Source organism: Pleurodeles waltl, chromosome 5, assembly GCF_031143425.1.
Source record: "Pleurodeles waltl isolate 20211129_DDA chromosome 5, aPleWal1.hap1.20221129, whole genome shotgun sequence".
Classification (NCBI taxonomy): domain Eukaryota; kingdom Metazoa; phylum Chordata; class Amphibia; order Caudata; family Salamandridae; genus Pleurodeles; species Pleurodeles waltl.
Window position 1 is genome coordinate 1,541,543,252 of NC_090444.1, and position 19,525 is coordinate 1,541,562,776.

Consider the following 19,525-nt stretch of genomic DNA (forward strand, 5'->3'; position numbering starts at 1 on the left):
TGGATCTAGGACTCTGCACATTTTGCCACTGCTAACCAGTGCTGGTGCTCGCTCCTCTAAACATGGTGAAATTGGCTTACACCCAACTGGCACATTAACTTTACATGTAAATCCCAAGTAAAGAGGTACTACTGGCATCCAGGGCCTATAAATTAAATGTTACTAGTGGGCCTTTTAAAACATGTCCCACGTCTGCCACTGAGGCCTGTATGTGCATTTTTAAACTGCCATTTCAACCTGGTAGAAATAAACCATTTCCCAGGTCTAAAGCTTACTTTTTACTACATATCAGTCACCAATAGAGTAGGCCCTGAACAGTCATGGTGCACTGTATTAAAAAAGTTGGCCATGTACTTTAAAGCTTCACATATCCTGGTAGCGAATTTCTAATAAGTTTGTTTTTCACTACTGCAAGGCCCACCTCTCCCACAGGATAACATTAGGTTGTCTTATTATATTTAGTAAGTGATAACTTTTGTTTCGAGGCAAGGAAGAATGCCATGTTTTGTGTCTGAGGAATTGTAATTCAAAACACCTTTAATGGTAAAGTCAGATTTCAAGTCACAATTTATAAAGTTGCCATTTTCTTGTCCTAACCATTTGGTGCCTACAGGCTGTTTGTTTCCTGGATCACATGATTAGGTGCAGTTGGTCTTTATGTATTCTTCCAAGACAACATCACAAAGGAGGGTCTGTATGTTAGCAGAATGTGCCTTCCTGGGTTGATTGGGAGTGGGGGGATGTGAGGGGTGTGGAGCTGTCACCTATCACACTCGCATTTCAAAGACACTGGCCAAGCTCACACACAAAGGACTTTACACTAGCCTATTGTGTCCCATGAGAGACTGGAACCAGAGCTGGGAGGCAGGAAATTCCAAACGCCTATGTAGGGGGAAAATCCAGAAGCTTCTCTCGCTTCAAAGGTATAAAAACGGGACCCTCAGAGCTACTCAATACACTCTTGGACCTGTGGATACTACAGAAGAACTGCCCTTCTGTCTGAGAAGAAACCTGAACCTTCACCCTTCATCCCAAGCTACAGTGACTCTAAGAGTCAGCTGACTGACCTCCGGTACTCAGCTCTGTAATTGCTCCTAGCTGACCTGCTGCAACTGGGCCTGCCTGAGCCCTGCAGGCCTCTGCTGGAGTGAATTGCCGGTCCTCAAGGGGTGCTTTACAGGTTCTGGATGCTTGGTGTGGCATCCGCTGTGCTCTTCCTAAATGAAAAAGAGAAATCCTGAAGTTTTGGGCTCTTCGTGACCGTGAATTGTGTGGAAAATTGATTTCTTAACTTGGCGTGAGGGCTCCAATTTGTCTAACCTTTAACTCCATTCCGTATATGTTACGAGTACAATTGTATGCCTTTGGCATCTGTACTTGTTTTGTTTCTTAAAAATGCGCTGGTTTCTCTTATATGTTTTCGAAACTTTGCAGAGGGCCTAACTGCCCCTCTTGTTCTCACAAATGTTATTTCTGTGCTTGAACATCATGTTCTTGTGGTTCAACTGTGCTACAGGAAACGCTTGCTTGAACGTGTTTGGAATTTCTGATGCATGTATAGTGTGGTTAAGTGGGTACTGCAATAAAGATATAAGGGGAGAGGGAGAAGAGGTCAGCTGCACTTGGCCAGAGAGAGTCATGGACACTCTTTGGGGGCAACCCGCTGCAGCGAGATAAAATGATATCTTGAAGCCTAACCGAATCCTTGTATTCTATCTTGTGGACAATCAACCTCCTACAAGAAGAGGCTTGTAAATTTATTTCACAAATTTGGTGGTCCATACGGGGACTCATGGAGAGAAATTTGACGGAGTGAAAGGCCGAGGAAGTGACCGAGGAAGGAGACCGGAGACCGCAGATCGTGGGGGTGCCCCTGCTAAGAGACAAGTTTCTTGCAGCTGCCATCTAACGTCGCCAAGTTCCAGCCCCTGTAAAACATTTCTCCCACTTACTGCTGTTCAATTTGTTTCACTCCCCTCAACATCACTGTAAGAAAGTACCATCTTGCCTGGCATGTTACCCCCATTTTTCACTGTATATATGTTGTTTTAGTTGTATGTGTCACTGGGACCCTGTCATCCAGGGCCCCAGTGCTCATAAGTGTGCCTGAATGTGTTACCTGAGTAGTGACTGACTGTCTCACTGAGGCTCTGCTAATCAGAACCTCAGTGGTTATGCTCTCTCATTTCTTTCAAATTGTCACTAACAGGCTAGTGACCAATTTTACCAATTTACATTGGCTTACTGGAACACCCTTATAATTCCCTAGTATATGGTACTGAGGTACCCAGGGTATTGGGGTTCCAGGAGATCCCTATGGGCTGCAGCATTTCTTTTGCCACCCATAGGGAGCTCTGACAATTCTTACACAGGCCTGCCACTGCAGCCTGAGTGAAATAACGTCCACGTTATTTCACAGCCATTTTACACTGCACTTAAGTAACTTATAAGTCACCTATATGTCTAACCTTTACCTAGTAAAGGTTGGGTGCTAAGTTACTTAGTGTGAGGGCACCCTGGCACTAGCCAAGGTGCCCCCACATTGTTCAGGGCCAATTCCCCGGACTTTGTGAGTGCGGGGACACCATTACACGCGTGCACTACATATAGGTCACTACCTATATGTAGCTTCACAATGGTAACTCCGAATATGGCCATGTAATAGGTCTATGATCATGGGATTGCCCCCTCTATACCATCCTGGCATAGTTGGCACAATCCCATGATCCCAGTGGTCTGTAGCACAGACCCTGGTACTGCCAAACTGCCTTTCCCGGGGTTTCACTGCAGCTGCTAACCCCTCAGACAGGCATCTGCCCTCCTGGGGTCCAGCCAGGCCTGGCCCAGGATGGCAGAACAAAGGACTTCCTCTGAGAGAGGGTGTTACACCCTCTCCCTTTGGAAAATGGTGTGAAGGCAGGGGAGGAGTAGCCTCCCCCAGCCTCTGGAAATGCTTTCATGGGCACATTTGGTGCCCATTTCTGCATAAGCCAGTCTACACCGGTTCAGGGACCCCTTAGCCCTGCTCTGGCGCGAAACTGGACAAAGGGAAGGGGAGTGACCACTCCCCTGACCTGTACCTCCCCTGGGAGGTGCCCAGAGCTCCTCCAGTGTGCTCCAGACCTCTGCCATCTTGGAAACAGAGGTGCTGCTGGCACACTGGACTGCTCTAAGTGGCCAGTGCCATCAGGTGACGTCAGAGACTCCTTCTGATAGGCTCCTTCAGGTGTTGCTAGCCTATCCTCTCTCCTAGGTAGCCAAACCCTCTTTTCTGGCTATTTAGGGTCTCTGTCTCTTGGGATTCCTTAGATAACGAATGCAAGAGCTCATCCGAGTTCCTCTGCATCTCTCTCTTCACCTTCTGCCAAGGAATCGACTGCTGACCGCGCTGGAAGCCTGCAAAACTGCAACATAGTAGCAAAGACGACTACTGCAACTCTGTAACGCTGATCCTGCCGCCTTCGACTGTTTTCCTGGTGGTGCATGCTGTGGGGGTAGTCTGCCTCCTCTCTGCACTAGAAGCTCCGAAGAAATCTCCAGTGGGTCGACGGAATCGTCCCCCTGCAACCGCAGGCACCAAAGAACTGCATCACCGGTACCTTGGGTCTCCTCTCAGCACGACGAGCGAGGTCCCTTGAATCCAGCAACTCTGTCCAAGTGACTCCCACAGTCCAGTGACTCTTCAGTCCAAGTTTGGTGGAGGTAAGTCCTTGCCTCCCCACGCCAGACTGCATTGCTGGGAACCGCAACTTTTGCAGCTACTCCGGCCTCCGTGCACTTCCGGCGGAAATCCTTTGTGCACAGTCCAGCCTGGGTCCACGGCACTCTAACCTGCATTGCACGACCTCCTAAGTTGTTCTCCGGCGACGTGGGACTCCTTTGTGCGACTTCGGGTGAGCACCGTTTCACGCATCCTCATAGTGCCTGTTTCTGGCACTTCTCCGGGTGCTGCCTGCTGCTGAGAGGGCTCCTTGTCTTGCTCGACGCCCCCTCTGTCCCCTGACGCAATTTGCGACATCCTGGTCCCTCCTGGGCCACAGCAGCATCCAAAAACCCTTACCGCACGATTTGCAGCTAGCAAGGCTTGTTGGCGGTCTTTCGGCGGGAAAACACTTCTGCACGACTCTCCACGGCGTGAGGGATCCGTCCTCCAAAGGGGAAGTCTCTAGCCCTTGTCGTTCTTGCAGAAACCTATGCTTCTACTGTCCAGTAGCAGCATCTTTGCACCCACAGCTGGCATTTCCTGGGCATCTGCCCATCTCCGACTTGCTTGTGACTTTTGGACTTGGTCCCCTTGTTTCACAGGTACCCTCGACTGGAAATCCATTGTTGTTGCATTGTTGGTTTGGGTCTTTCCTGCAGAATTCCCCTATCACGACTTCTATGTCCTTTGGGGAACTTTAGTGCACTTTGCACTCACTTTTCAGGGTCTTGGGGTGGGCTATTTTTCTAACCCTTACTATTTTCTAATAGTCCCAGCGACCCTCTACAAGGTCACATAGGTTTGGGGTCCATTTGTGGTTCGCATTCCACTTTTGGAGTATATGGTTTGTGTTGCCCCTATCCCTATGTGTTCCCATTGCATCCTATTGTAACTATACATTGTTTGCACTGTTTTCTAATACTATTACTGCATATTTTGGTATTGTGTACATATATCTTGTGTATATTTGCTATCCTCATACTGAGGGTACTCACTGAGATACTTTTGGCATATTGTCATAAAAATAAAGTACCTTTATTTTTAGTATATCTGTATTGTGTTTTCTTATGATATTGTGCATATGACACTAAGTGGTACTGTAGGAGCTTCACTCGTCTCCTAGTTCAGCCTAAGCTGCTCTGCTAAGCTACCATTATCTATCAGCCTATGCTGCCAGACACCCTATACACTAATAAGGGATAACTGGGCCTGGTGCAAGGTGCAAGTACCCCTAGGTACTCACTACAAGCCAGTCCAGCCTCCTACAATCACTTCATGTCGCCTTATGTTGTGTGTTTGTTTCACCTTCATGTTCTTATCTTATGATTTAATTTTGGGTCACATTTTGCTGGCACTGTTCCTAGCCTGAGGCATTCACATGGGTTAAGATGGTAGCTTAGCCCACTTGGGACCTAAACCTCCAGGTTTGTACAGATCTTATAAAAGGCTAGTATGAGACTTGTATGTGCTCCATCTGGAGCAACAATGAATATGTTTTAGTCAAATTGGGCTGCCTTAATGTATGTGCAGTGGCAGTTTTAGGTAGCTAGGTTTAGGTGGTTGTATTTGTATAGACCTTATACATGGTACTCGTATGAGACTTGTACGTGCACCAGATGTTGTAATAATGCATTTCTGGCCAAGCTGCGTTGCCTTAATTTGTGTGATTTCTCAGTCATAGGTGGCTACATTTAGGCAGTTGAGTGGTGCCACTAGTATGGTCTTTGCTATGTTTGTCTGCCTACCTTTCCGTGGCAGAGCGTGAGCTCTCTGTTAGACCAGTCATCAGCCACCATCAGTGATGCCTCCGTAAGTTGGACTCATTGATATACTCCATTTCAAACAGAACACGTCTACCTGTCTTATATGCTGGAGGGTCACATCTTGTAAACCACAGCGGTCTCCTGTAATCTGTGTAGCCAACTCTGGTTCCTGCAGACCCCCTTTATGTGGCAGTTTCAAGCTTAGGAACAACAGGTTGAAAAAGATGATTGTACAAAGATGAAAAGCGTGGGCAAGCGTAGCCTCACAGGCCCTTATATCCTGCCCATTCAGGCCGAAGGTGTGGTTGCCAAGTCTTCTAAATCGGGAATCCTACGTTGCACACTGAAAAAATAGTAAAGAAGAAAGCACCTATTTGTTTTCGCCATGGTACAGAGCTTTCTTTCTAGGCAGCCACAGGCACAAACAAACACAAATCTGCAACAGAACACCTAATCTGAAGTAAAGATCTTCATTCCAATAGTTTCAAGTGGAAACTTTAGTCTAGTTTACTTAATGATAAATAGAATTTTACCTGTTTTTCTGAAAAATGGTACTGGCAGAGTTTCTTCCACAAATGGCGGTCTTCGCTTAGAACATGCAGTGCCGGAGTGACTTGACCAAGACTAATGATGTCCCAGCCATCTTCAAACCTGTACAATATGTTGCTTTGCATGTGCAGTGGAAGATCAGAAAGGGAAAGGCTGATGTTAACCTCCTGAAAACAAATCAAACACAATGAATTTAGTTTAAAATGATTATGCACTCTGTAGTGAATGCATTAAAGCTCAAACCACATATCTGCTCTGCTTTCCTGGGAAATCACAAAAGGTTTGATAAACGTTAGCGTAGAAACAAACAATAAGATACATTAACATCTTTTCAATCAATTTGCAAGTCCAACATGTCTATGCGATGAATGCCAAGAGCGGTTTTGAATAAATAGAGGTAAATAAAATATCTCTGCCATAAAATGTCTGTGCTTCCTTAAGAGGAGTCTTCATAAAGGGCATGGCTGTCAAATAATCATTCACCAAAGCTCTTCCTGGCTGCTCAAATTCAACAGCAAGCCCATCACATCAACTCCTGGTGGCAGGAAACCCGCACAATGAAACCGGACCACCTGCTCCCCCACATCAAGAGGCTAAAACCCCAAAGATCATAGCCAGATGGCTGGCAGTTGGTCTGAGGCGGCGGATTGGCCTTACATCCCAGAAACTAAGATGGAGAACTGTGAAGCAGGTGCTCCCTATAAACGGAGACTAATTGCAAAGTCCTGGAGTACTCTCAGAAACTGAGGGGCCGAAAAATACCTGGACCCCTCACTGGAGAAATATTTGGAGAACCTGGGCATTGCCCTCTTTAAAGGGCAGGACCAGTTTAAACCTGTCAGTGTGAGGCAGAGCACAGACACGGGGTGGCAAGAAGGGCACACAGAAGTGGAGGGACTTGCTGAGCATAGGTGGGCACCTACTTCCTCTTCTACACACAACTGCATGACCAGATCGTGTTACAGAACCGCAGCAAGGGTGGGCTCTCAAGGGAGCAAGGGGCCGCCATCAGAACCTCGCAACATTTTGGGGTTGTACAAGCTCAAACCCCTCCCCAAACACTGAGGTGCCAGCATTGGAGGATCCCGTCTCACAGGGGGGCCATGAAGCACAGCATTGTGAATTCAGGAGGGACTGCAAAATAAGGAGACATTTTGTTAATGCAGTGCCCTTCACCAAACTACAGAGACAATGCACCGTCTTGGGCCGCACCCCACCAATACCCATGCACAAGTTGAATAATTCAAGCGAGCCTCAACACAGAATTTTGTAGTGAAATAACTAGCCTCTACTGAGCATTCACTCACAAACTTAAAGTATGTGCCCAAAAGGAAAGCCTTCCAGTGAACATGGAGGTAAGCCGGAATGGAAGCATACATGCGTAGAACAGCAACTCCATAAGCAAGGTGCTTCTCAATGAGCAATAAAGCCAGATCAGGATGCCTGAAACACTAGCTACTGCTAAAAACATAGCTGGCTCACCCACTAAGATGCTACACACAAATTGGGTACTGAAAAAACATTCAGTGGTCCAGTAGGCATCCCACCCTCAAACACACACAAAGTTGGGGCACACAGAGAGCAGACTTGAATTGTGGTAAGTGAAACAATGTCCAACCTCATGCGAGTACAACAGACATTTTGGACACCATTGTTGCTGTCATAACAGCGACCAGGGAGGCATTAAAGAACAAGTTACTTATCTTTGGTAAAAAATTATCTGGTAGACATATTCTAGTTGCAGATTCCTTACCTTATAATTTCCCGCAGGTGCCAGACTGGATCTGTTTTGTTTTTTCTTCGAGCAGTATCCTTGCACACCGCCAGGTGGCGTTGGTCGACTCTGTGTCAGACGTTGGCTTCATGTTTGCAGTGATGAGGTCGCAATCATATATAGACACAACCTCCTTGGTGTGGTAACATCAGTTTCTTTTCACAACTTTCCATGCCAGAAGCGTGGAGCCATGAAGAACAATGTGTGCTAGAACTAGGGCACTGAAGGGAGTCCCTGTCCCTAGAAATCAGTTTGCAGAGCAGGAAGGACCGGTCGGTAAGGAATCTGCAAATAGAATATGTCTCTACCAGAAGGTAAGTAACTTGTTCATCTGACAGAGACTTCTAGTTGCAGATTTCTTATCTTAGAATAGATACCCAATCAATACCTTCCCCGGAGATGGGTCTGCAAACCAAGATCATACTAAGAAGTCCTATAGGACCGAACAGCCAAAGTAGCCGTCCCTGTGGACTTGACTGTCCAGGCAGTAGTGGTTAGTGAACGTGTGTAGATACGTCCACGCTGCTGCCTGGCAGATGTCCAGGACTGGAACTCCGTGTGCTAAAGAAGTGGTTGCGGCAGTTGCTCCGGTAGAATGAGCACACAAACCTTCAGCGGGGTTGCATCTTAGCCAGAGTGTAGCACATTTAGATGCAGAGAACAACCTATCTAGAGATGGTCATGCTGTGAAGCTCAAGATACCATAATCTTTGTGCCCAGTCCAGAGCCACAAGGACTACTTGGGTCCGGTTGTTCTTGGTCTTCTTAAGAACTCCAGGCAGAAGTGCTATTGGCGAAAAGGCATATAGGAGGCCTGAGTTCCACTCGAGACAAAAAGTGTTGCACAGCAAGTGCTCCCTTGGAAACTCCAGCATGTAAAAGAGCTGACATTTCGCCTTCTCTGCGGAGGCCAACAGATCGAACCAAGGCTCTCCCCATTGCTGAAAGAGACCTTGCGCCACCTCCGGATGGTGACGCCATTCGTGATCGACTATGCATGGGCAGCTGAGTTCCAGCCATATCCAGACACGTAGAGACTCTGGACAAAGTGTCTACGACCCCAATCTGCCCTGCTAGGTTCAGTATCACATGGCAGTGGTGTTGTCCGTGAACACCTGCACCACTTTCCCTGTGAAAGAGGGAAGGACTGCTTTTAATGCAAGCCTGACCGCCCTGAGCTCCAGAAGACTGATGTGAAGCCCAGACTCCGACTGAGACCAGACACCTCTGATCTCCGCCTCCCCATGTGATCGCCACATCCCATTGTAACTGTCACTACTGTCAGATCTGGCTGGGGAACGGAGAGGGCTCTGCCTTGGACCCAATCACGGTTCAAATGCCACCACTGCAGATCTTGCGTAGTTACTTCCAAGATCTGGACCATGTCAGAGAGATTCCCGACACTGCGCCAAATGGAACTTCAGGTCTCACTGCAGAGCCTGCATATGTCATCTTGCATGTGTGACTAGTAGAATGCATTCTCAATGAAACCCAGGACAGAGGCTGAAACATCGGTATCATGGCCTGGACTCCCCGCTCGGGAGGATAGGCCTGAAACTACACTGTGCCCACAACAGCTCCAATGAAAGAGAGTGTCTGAGAGGGAGTCAGGTCTGACTTTGGCACGTTTATAGTGAACCCCAGAGAATGCAGAGGTTCACCGTAGTCTGGAAGTGTGAGGCAACAGCCTGAGGTGAGCCCGCCTTCAACAGTCAGTCGTTGAGATAGGTGAAGACTGAAACCCCTACGCAGATGAGCCACTGCCATCACTTTTGTGAACAGCCGAGGGGCGCAGGTAAACTAAAAGTGCTTGTGACCTACCACGAAACCCAACTAGTAGTAAAACTCCACTACCTCGACTGTAAGTACAAGTTCCTTAGGATGGTGTAGCAATCCACATGATGTTGAGTACAACCAAAGTTCAACAAATGAGAAGGAAGCTTCTGCCCCATTTCTCCTGCTACCACACATCAGTTTTCGAAGCATAAGCACATAAAATACACTATCTTAATAAATAAGAGATCAATGAGATGAGTGACTGAAGGGGAGGTGCATATGATTCTGTGAAAGATATTAATACTGGAGGGTCACAGAGTACAGGTAAGTAACTTGTTTTTTCTTCAGTATTGAATCTTTCATAGATTCACATGCTTGAATCTGAAAAGCTAACAGTGGTCAACTTAAAAAACAAAACTTTAAATAATACACTTCTAAGTGGAGGCGGGTAAAACTAGAGCTATATATCCCCCTATCTATCTGTGTGTGTGTTTGTGTGTGCACCAATGTCCATATATGTATGGAAAATGTCACTTACCCAGTGTACATCTGTTCGTGACATGAGACGCTGCAGATTCACATGCTTTGCACATCCCGCCATCTAGTGTTGGGCTCGGAGTGTTACTAGTTGTTTTTCTTCGAAGAAGTCTTTTCGAGTCACGAGATCGAGGGACTCCTCCCCTTTCGGCTCCATTGCGCATGTGCGTCGACTCCATCTTAGATTTTTTTCCCCGCAGAGGGTGAGGTAGGAGTTGTGTATTATAGTAATAGTGCCCATGCAATGGAGTAAATATGTATGTACGTAATGTGGTTTAAAGTGATATATTTACAAATTTACAAATGTTCAAGATCAACTTCGAAACGGCTACAGGCTCCCGGGGAGGCGGGTGGGCGCATGTGAATCTGCAGCATCTCATGCCACGAACAGATGTACACTGGGTAAGTGACATTTTCCGTTCAATGGCATGTGTAGCTGCAGATACACATGCTTTGCATAGACTAGTAAGCAGTTATCTCCCCAAAAGCGGTGGCTCAGCCTGTAGGAGTTGAAGTTGTTTGAAATAAAGTTCGTAGTACTGCTTGTCCTACTGTGGCTTGTTGTGTTGTTAACACATCCAAGCAGTAATGTTTGGTGAATGTATGAGGCGTAGACCATGTGGGTGCCTTACATATTTCAGTCATTGGAATGTTTCCTAGAAAGGCCATAGTAGCACCTTTCTTCCTAGTTGAATGTGCCTTTGGTGTTATAGGCAGTTCTCTTTTTGCTTTGAGATAACAGGTTTGAATACATTTAACTATCCATCTGGCAATGCCTTGTTTGGATATTGGATTCCCTATATGAGGTTTTTGAAAAGCAATGAACAGTTGTTTTGTGTTCCGTATTTGTTTTGTTCAATCAATGTAGTACATTAAAGCTCTTTTGATGTCTAATGTATGTAGTGCTCTTCCAGCTACAGAATCTGGTTCAGGAAAGAACACTGGTAGTTCTACTGTTTGATTTAAGTGAAACAGTGATATGACTTTTGGTAAGAACTTTGGGTTAGTTCATAAGACTACTTTATGCTTGTGTATCTGAATAAAAGGGTTCTTGTATGGTAAATGCCTGTATTTCACTTACTCTTCTTAGAGATGTGATGGCAATGAGAAATGCTACTTTCCATGTTAAATATTGTATCTCACATGAGTGCATGGGTTCAAAAGGTGGACCCATGAGTCGTGTTAAGACAATGTTAAGGTTCCACAAAGGAACTGGTGGCGTTCTTGGTGGAATAATTCTCTTTAGGCCCTCCATAAATGCTTTTATGACTGGGATCCTAAATAATGAAGCTGAGTGCGTAATTTGCAGATAAGCTGAAATTGCGGTAAGATGTATTTTAATGGATGAAAAAGCTAGCTTTGACTTTTGTAAATGCAGTAAGTAGCTTACGATGTCTTTAGCAGATGCGTGTAATGGCTGAATTTGATTATTATGGCAATAATAAACAAATCTTTTCTACTTATTTGCATAGCAATGTCTTGTGGTTGGTTTCCTTGCTTGTTTTATGACCTCCATACATTCCTGTGTAAGGTCTAGATGTCCGAATTCTAAGACTTCAGGAGCCAAATTGCTAGATTCAGTGATGCTGGATTTGGATGCCTGATCTGTTGTTTGTGTTGAGTTAACAGATCTGGTCTGTTTGGAAGCTTGATATGAGGCACTACTGAGAGGTCTAGTAGTGTTGTGTACCAATGTTGCCTTGCCCAGGTTGGTGCTATTAGTATGAGTTTGAGTTTGTTTTGACTCAATTTGTTTACTAGATACGGAAGGAGTGGGAGAGGGGGAAAAGCGTATGCAAATATCCCTGACCAGCTCATCCATAACGCATTGCCCTGAGATTAATCTTGTGGGTACCTGGATGCGAAGTTTTGGCATTTTGCGTTTTCTTTTGTTGCAAATAGGTCTATTTGTGGTGTTCCCCATCTTTGGAAGTAAGTGTTTAGTATTTGGGGGTGAATCTCCCATTCGTGGATCTGTTGGTGATCCCGAGAGAGATTGTCTGCTAACTGATTCTGAATCCCTGGAATAAACTGTGCTATTAGGCGAATGTGGTTGTGAATCGCCCAATGCTATATTCTCTGTGCCAGGAGACACAACTGTGTCGAGTGTGTTCCTCCCTGTTTGTTCAGATAATGCATCGTTGTCATGTTGTCTGTTTTGACAAGAATGTGTCTGAGGCTTATTATGGGTTGAAATGCCTTCAACGCTAGAAATACTGCCAGTAGTTCCAGGTGATTCATATGAAACTGCCTCTGCTGAGTGTCCCATTGTCCTTGGATGCTGTGTTGATTGAGGTGTGCTCCCCACCCTATCATGGAGGCATCTGTCGTTATTACGTATTGAGGCACTGGGTCCTGGAAAGGCCGCCCTTGGTTTAAATTTATATTGTTCCACCATTGAAGCGAGGTGTATGTTTGGCGGTCTATCAACACTAGATCTAGAAGTTGACCCTGGGCCTGTGACCATTGTGATGCTAGGCACTGTTGTAAGGGCCGCATGTGCAACCTTGCGTTTGGGACAATGGCTATGCATGAGGACATCATGCCTAGTAGTTTCATCACCATCTTGACTTGTATCCTTTGTTTTGGATACATGGCCTGTATTACATTGTGAAATGACTGTACCCTTTGTGGACTTGGAGTGCAATCCCTTTTGTTGTGTTGATTGTCGCCCCTAAGTATTGCTGTGTTTGACACGGCTGAAGGTGTGACTTTGTGTAGTTGAGTGAGAAACCTAGTTTGTGGAGGGTTTCTATAACATACTTTGTGTGTTGTGAACACCGTTCTTGCGTGTTGGTTTTGATTAACCAATCGTCTAGGTATGGGAACACATGTATTTGCTGCCTCCTGATATGTGCAGCCACTACTGCCAGGCATTTTGTAAAAACGCAGTTGTTATCCCGAATGGCAACACTTTGAATTGGTAATGTACCCCTTGGAATACAAACCTTAAGTACTTTCTGTGTGAAGGATGTATCGGTATATCGAAGTATGCATCCTTTAGGTCTAGTGTTGTCATGTAGTCTTGTTGTTTGAGCAATGGGATTATGTCCTGTAATGTCACCATGTGAAAGTGGTCTGATTTGATGTAGGTATTTAATGTTCTGAGATCTAATATAGGTCTTAGAGTTTTGTCCTTTTTGGGTATGAGAAAGTACAGCGAGTAAACTCCTGTTCCTCTCTGATGAATTGGTACCAGTTCTATTGCATCTTTTTGTAACAACGCTTGGACCTCTAGTAGTAGAAGATCCATGTGTTGTTTTGACATATTGTGTGTTTTCGGTGGGACATTTGGAGGGAATTTGAGAAATTCTATGTAATAACCATGCTGGATAATTGCTAGGACCCAAGTGTCTGTTGTTATTTCCTCCCAATGTTTGTAGAACTTGGTTAGTCTCCCCCCCACAGGTGTTATGTGTTGGGGATTTGTGACGTCGAAGTCACTGCTTGTTTTGAGGAGTTTTGGGACTTTGGAACTTCCCTCTACTCTTTTGGAATTGTCCCCCTCTATATTGTCCCCGAAAATGTCCCCGCTGATATTGGCTCTGATAAGTGGGTCTTGTTTGTGAGGTTGTGGGTTCTGTGCTTTGTCCTCGAAACCCCCCTCGAAACTGTGTTTTGCAAAATGTGCCTCTGCCGTGTGGGGAGTAGAGTGCGCCCATGGCTTTGGCCGTATCAGTGTCCTTTTTAAGTTTTTCGATAGCAGTGTCCACCTCCGGCCCAAACAACTGCTGTCCATTAAATGGCATATTTAGCACGGCTTGTTGTATTTCCGCCTTGAATCCTGATGTACGCAGCCATGCGTGTCTCCTTATGGTCGCTGCTGTGTTTACTGTCCTAGCAGCTGTATCTGCTGCATCCATTGCTGAGCGTATCTGATTGTTTGAGATACTCTGTCCTTCCTACACCACCTGTTGTGCCCTTTTTTTGGAACTCTTTGGGCAAGTGTTCAATGAAATGTTGCATTTCGTCCCAATGAGCCCTATCATATCTCGCCAACAATGCCTGTGAGTTGGCAATGCGCCATTGGTTGGCCGCTTGTGCTGCAACCCTTTTCCCTGCAGCGTCGAACTTGCGACTCTCCTTGTCTGGAGGTGGTGCGTCTCCCGAGGTGTGTGAGTTTGCTGTCTTGCGAGCTGCCCCTACTACCACAGAGTCTGGTGTTAATTGCTGCGTGATGTATACAGGGTCTGTTGGCGGTGGGCTTGTATTTCTTCTCTACCCTTGGAGTTATGGCCCTGCCCTTCACAGGCTCCTGAAACACCTGTTTGGAGTGTTTTAGCATTCCAGGTAGCATAGGGAGACTTTGGTATTGGCTATGTGTGGAGGATAGTGTGTTGAATAAAAAGTCATCCTCAATAGGCTCTGCATGCAGGGTGACATTATGAAACGCCGTTGCTCTTGACACCACCTGTGTGTAGGCTGTACTGTCCTCAGGTGGCGACGGTCTCGCTGGATAACAGTCTGGGCTGTTATCTGATACTGGCGCATCATAAAGATCCCATGCGTCGGGATCATCCGGACTCATTCCAGTATGAGTTGGGGACTGCATCAGTGGTGGAGTGGCTACCGGTGATGTGTGCGTTGAGCGTGGTAGAGATGGTGGCGGGGTTACTTGTCTTGCCATCTTTGCCTGTGGCTGCTTGTCCTTTTCTTGAAAGGCAAGTCTTCTTTTCATCCTAATTGGGGGAAGAATACTTATCTTCCCTGTGTCTTTTTGGATGTGGAGCCTTCTCTGAGTGTAATCTGGCTCCATTGACTCTAGTTCTTGTCCGAACCTATGTCCTTGCATTTGTGAGGACAGTCCCTGTTCCTCTGTGTAGGAACTCGTTTTCGTTTCCGAGGCCGGATGTTTCGGAATGGAAACTTTTTCGCCAGTCTTTTTTGGCTCCGACGTCACTTTTTTAATTTTCGGCGTTCCCGTCTCTCGGTGCCGACTCGTTTCGGTGCCGCCCTCTCGGTGCCGAACTTGCTCTGACCCGCTGTCTCGGGTAGAGTCTGCTCTGTGCCAGTATCTCGACCGGAGTCGGATGTCTTCCACACATGCGTGCCCTTTTTCAGTGCCGATGATCGGTCACCTATTTTTCGGGTTAAGCCATGGCCTGCTGGCGGTGGTGTCCCCTGGGCTTTAGTGGTCTTTCCATGAGCTTTGTGTGTCGACGTCTTAGTCGCTGTTTTCAGCGTCTGTTCGGGATCGACCTCGTCCGAGTCCGAATCTTCGATGGAGAAGGTTTCTTCTTCCTCCTCCAAGTGTTTTTGTCCTGTCGGCGCCGACGCCATCTGCAGTCTTCTCGCTCTTCGGTCTCTTAATGTCTTCCTCGACCGAAACGCTCGACAGGCTTCACAAGTATCTTCTTTGTGTTCTGGAGACAAACACAAGTTACAGACCAGATGCTGATCTGTATAAAGGATACTTGCTGAGACATTTGGGGCAGAAGCGGAATGGGGTCCGTTCCATTAGCCTTCAAGAGACACATGGTCGGGCCGACCAGGCCCCGACGGGGGATCGAAAACCCCGAAGGGCCACTGGAGCTCTTCAAAATTCGGTGTCGATCTGTTGTAACTAACCCGATACCGAACGCAAACAATACCGTCGAATTTTCCGAGATTCTATCTTTCCGAACCGAAACACGGAGCGAAAAGGAACATGTCCGAACCCGATGGCGGAAAGAAAACAATCTAAGATGGAGTCGACATCCATGCGCAATGGAGCCGAAAGGGGAGGAGTCCCTCGATCTCGTGACTCGAAAAGACTTCTTCGAAGAAAAACAACTTGTAACACTCCGAGCCCAACTCTAGATGGCGGGATGTGCAAAGCATGTGTATCTGCAGCTACACATGCCATTGAACATATAGATATATAAATTCAAAAGACAATTGTAGCAGATAGCAACCATTCATACGTAAACAGCGCAAGCTCACCTCATTGAAACAAATTTCAAAGAACTGCTTGAACCACCTCTGCATCCTTATTGTTTACTGCTTCTAGACAGTAGTGCCTGGTAAAAGTATTCCAGCTTATTCATGTGGCGGTTGCTCTGCATATGTCTGACACTGCCTGACCTTCCCGTGGATGTGCAAATGCAACAAGGAGCTTATCAGATATTCTGAAAATCTTTGTTCTTTTTGTGTAAAACTTTAAGCATCTTTTAACGTCTAAAGTATGAAGTGCCCTTCTGCTTCGTTAGAGAGGATATGAAAGAATTACTTTAAGACAATATGCTCACTGTGGGGTGAAAATCTTCTGGCATTCTAAGTATGAACTGAGGGTTAGTACGCAGGATAACTTTGTCCCTCTTGAATTGTAAATACAGATGCTGCACCGTAAAGGCTTGTATTTCACTAGTTTGTCTCGCAGAGGGCTAAGAGAACAGCTGTTTTACATGTAAGATGTTTAATGCCAGCTTTATGTATGGGCTCAAAAGGCCTCCTAATCAGTTGTGCTAAAACTGTGTTCAGCTGCCAAATAATTGGTGGTTTCCTTACTGGTGGATAAGCCCTAAATATTCCTTTCAGGACTTCTTTTATCAGCCTGTCTGACCAAAGGGACTTTTGGGTCCTATACCGTGTGAATCTTGAAATTGCCACCAGATATACTCGAATCAAGCTATGAGATTGTCTGAACAATCTCATAGCAAAGCATAGTAGGTACAGCAACACTTTTGCAGGTGTCGAAGAGAAATGGTGACACTCATTTGAAGATGAGTGACTACAAAATCTTAGCCGTTTTGCCCTGTATGACTTATTTGTGGAATCTGCTTGGACTTTCGTCAGAATGCCTCTGCATTGTTCAGAAATATTCAGTCGATGAAATTTACTGCATTCAGGTTCCAGGCAGCTAAGCTGACAGATTCTGGGTTTGGGTGCATCACCTGTTTGCTGTTTCTGTAGAGCAATCCTGGGACTGGTTTGATTGAAATGTGACACTGTTCCAACATCAGAAGAAGCTCCGTGGACCAAAACTGTCTTGGCCACACCAGAACTATCAGAATAATTCGGCATGGTTCTCTTTTCACCTTATTCGGCATTCTTGGAATTAGGGGTATTGGCGGAAAGGCATATATAGCTATTCATGATATTTAGAGCGATTTCTCCCATGATCCCTTGTACGTGAATCTGCTTGCGAATTATCAACATTTTTTGATTGTCAGGGTAACAAACAGATCTAGAGACAGTGTTCCCCATTTGCTGAGTATTTTGCTGAGTTGAATTTCCAACAGCTCCCACTTGTGGCAATCTTTCAGACAGCTGTTTAATTTGTCGGGCAACTGGATTTCCTTGCCTTGTACATTTGGCTTTCATGCAGACCTTGTGTTGGAGACACCAGTTCCATATGTTCTGTGCCTCCCTGGACAGCAGATATGCTCCTGACCCACTTTGCTTGTTTAGACAGGGCACTGTGGTTGTGTCGTCTATTCAAATCCAGACCTCTGGACCCTTTACTCTTGACAGAAAAGTCTGGAGCCCCAAGGCCACTGCTTTCAGTTCTAGGAAATGTATATGTTTTTTTTCTTTTCATCATCTGGCCACTTTCTGCTCACTTCCAAATCTTGGAGATGTGCTCCCCTGCCTTCCATGGAAGCATCTGTTGTCATGACATAACTTAGTGACTTCATTAGGAACACTGACCCCACTGCAATGTTGGCTTCGTTTGTCCACCACTGCATAGTGATCACCATTTCTGTTATACAGATGACATCGTCAAATGGACCTGTGTCTTGTGTCCATTGTTTGTCCAGCTGTTCCTGCAGTGGCCTCATGTAGAAACGACAATTAGGGATGAGGGGAATGCATAAGGATACTGTTCCTAGAAATTATTTGAAGTGCCTGACTGGAGTGGACTTTTTTCTTGATAGGGTAGATGACAATGCTATTTTCTTTGCAGTTCTGTCTTTTGAAGGCTACACCTTGCAAATGTTTGTGTTCACAATTGCACGCAGAAATGTAATTGTTCTGTTTGGAATTACACGTTTTCTCCTTGTTTATCTGGTGACCCAGACTTTCTAAAAGCTAAAGGGATGCCTTTGTAGAACTCTTTGTAGGTCTGTATGAATTCACTTTTACAAACCAATCATCCAGCTAAGGAAATATATCATGGCAGTTTTGTCTCAGTTAAACTGCTACAGTGCCATGCTATTGGTGAATATTCTTGGGGCCAAATTTAGTCCAAAAGGTAGAACCCTGAACTGGTAGTGACATCCAGCCACCTTGAATCTGATATACTGCCTGTGCTTTATGTATATGAGAATGTGAAAATAGGTGTCCAGAAGATCCAACAATGTCATGTGGTCTCCTGGGTTTAACAACTGAATGTTATCTTTTGCCATAATCATTCTGAATGATTGTGTTTTTAGGTACTTGTTGAGCTGTCCCAGATCTAACACCTGTCTCCATTTTCCATTTAGAAAAAAGCTGGAGTAGAAACCTGTGTTTCTGCAATTTTGTGGGACTGCTACTGCTCCCTTCAATATCAGAGACTGCATTTCCTCTCTTAACAGACAAAGATATTGTAATGACTTCCTGAGAGGCGGACAGCATGGAAGTTTCCAAATAAATTATAGGGTGTGTCCATATATAACGATGTCTAAGGCCCATATAACATAAGAGGGGGGCTTCCAATTTATGTAATAGTTGTTAAGAGTGTCTTTTAAATTCAAGGGAGTTAAATCCAGAGATGACTGGTATCACTATTTTGTCACTGTCTCCTGAAGGACTCCTGTCATTTTCCTGTAGCGACAGCTATTCTCCTACCTGGCTGTTGGGAAAAGGTTGTTGTCGGTGAAGGTCTAAATTGCTGAAAGAACTGTTGATGATATCCCTGCTGCTGGTGATGATACCGATGATATTTAAGGGTGGTAGCCCCTTCTAAATAAATATTGTCTTCTGCTTCTACCACCTCAAAAAGATTGAAACCTTCTCTGATTAAGCACTACTAACAACCATGCTGCCTCTGTGTTAGCCATGATTGATTGTAAGGCGTCATCAACGTGCTTTCCAAATAGAGCTTTTACATTGTTAGACAAGTCTAATTTTTCAACATCCATTGAATATCCTACCATCCTCTGACTCTCTAATCAACTGAGGATAAAGATCAGGCAGAGATATGGCTGGGGAGTGAGGGAACGGTGCGACTGTGACCCTGTTTGCCACCTGGGCAGTGCCGGAGATTAGGGCCGGAGGCAGTGTCAAGCTGTTCAGCCAGAGGCCGCATAATAGAGCATGTGCGATGGGAGTGGGCATTGTGGGGTATGCCTTAGCTAAACGGCAGCCCCCACTTTCCGTTGATACGCTCTGCTGGCTGAAGCGGCACAGGAAACCCGCGGGGCTGGACTGAAGGAAGAGCCGGCGACCATGGTGAGAGGAGTAATTGGAGGCCACAAAGTGTAACGGAGAGGGGGCAGGAACCAACTCGCCCACCGGGCG

At 45.8% G+C, this 19,525-nt stretch overlaps 1 protein-coding gene across 4 annotated transcripts in view; it reads right to left on the bottom strand.

The window, feature by feature from the left end:
- FBXO25 (F-box protein 25) overlaps positions 1-19,525 on the bottom strand; it is a 343,865-nt gene that overhangs the window by 205,873 nt on the left and 118,467 nt on the right. For all 4 annotated transcript variants that reach the window (XM_069235834.1, XM_069235833.1, XM_069235836.1 and 1 more), the window contains exon 8: positions 6,000-6,182. In XM_069235834.1, coding sequence (XP_069091935.1) covers positions 6,000-6,182 — 183 coding nt within the window. The remainder of the gene's footprint in view (positions 1-5,999; positions 6,183-19,525) is intronic.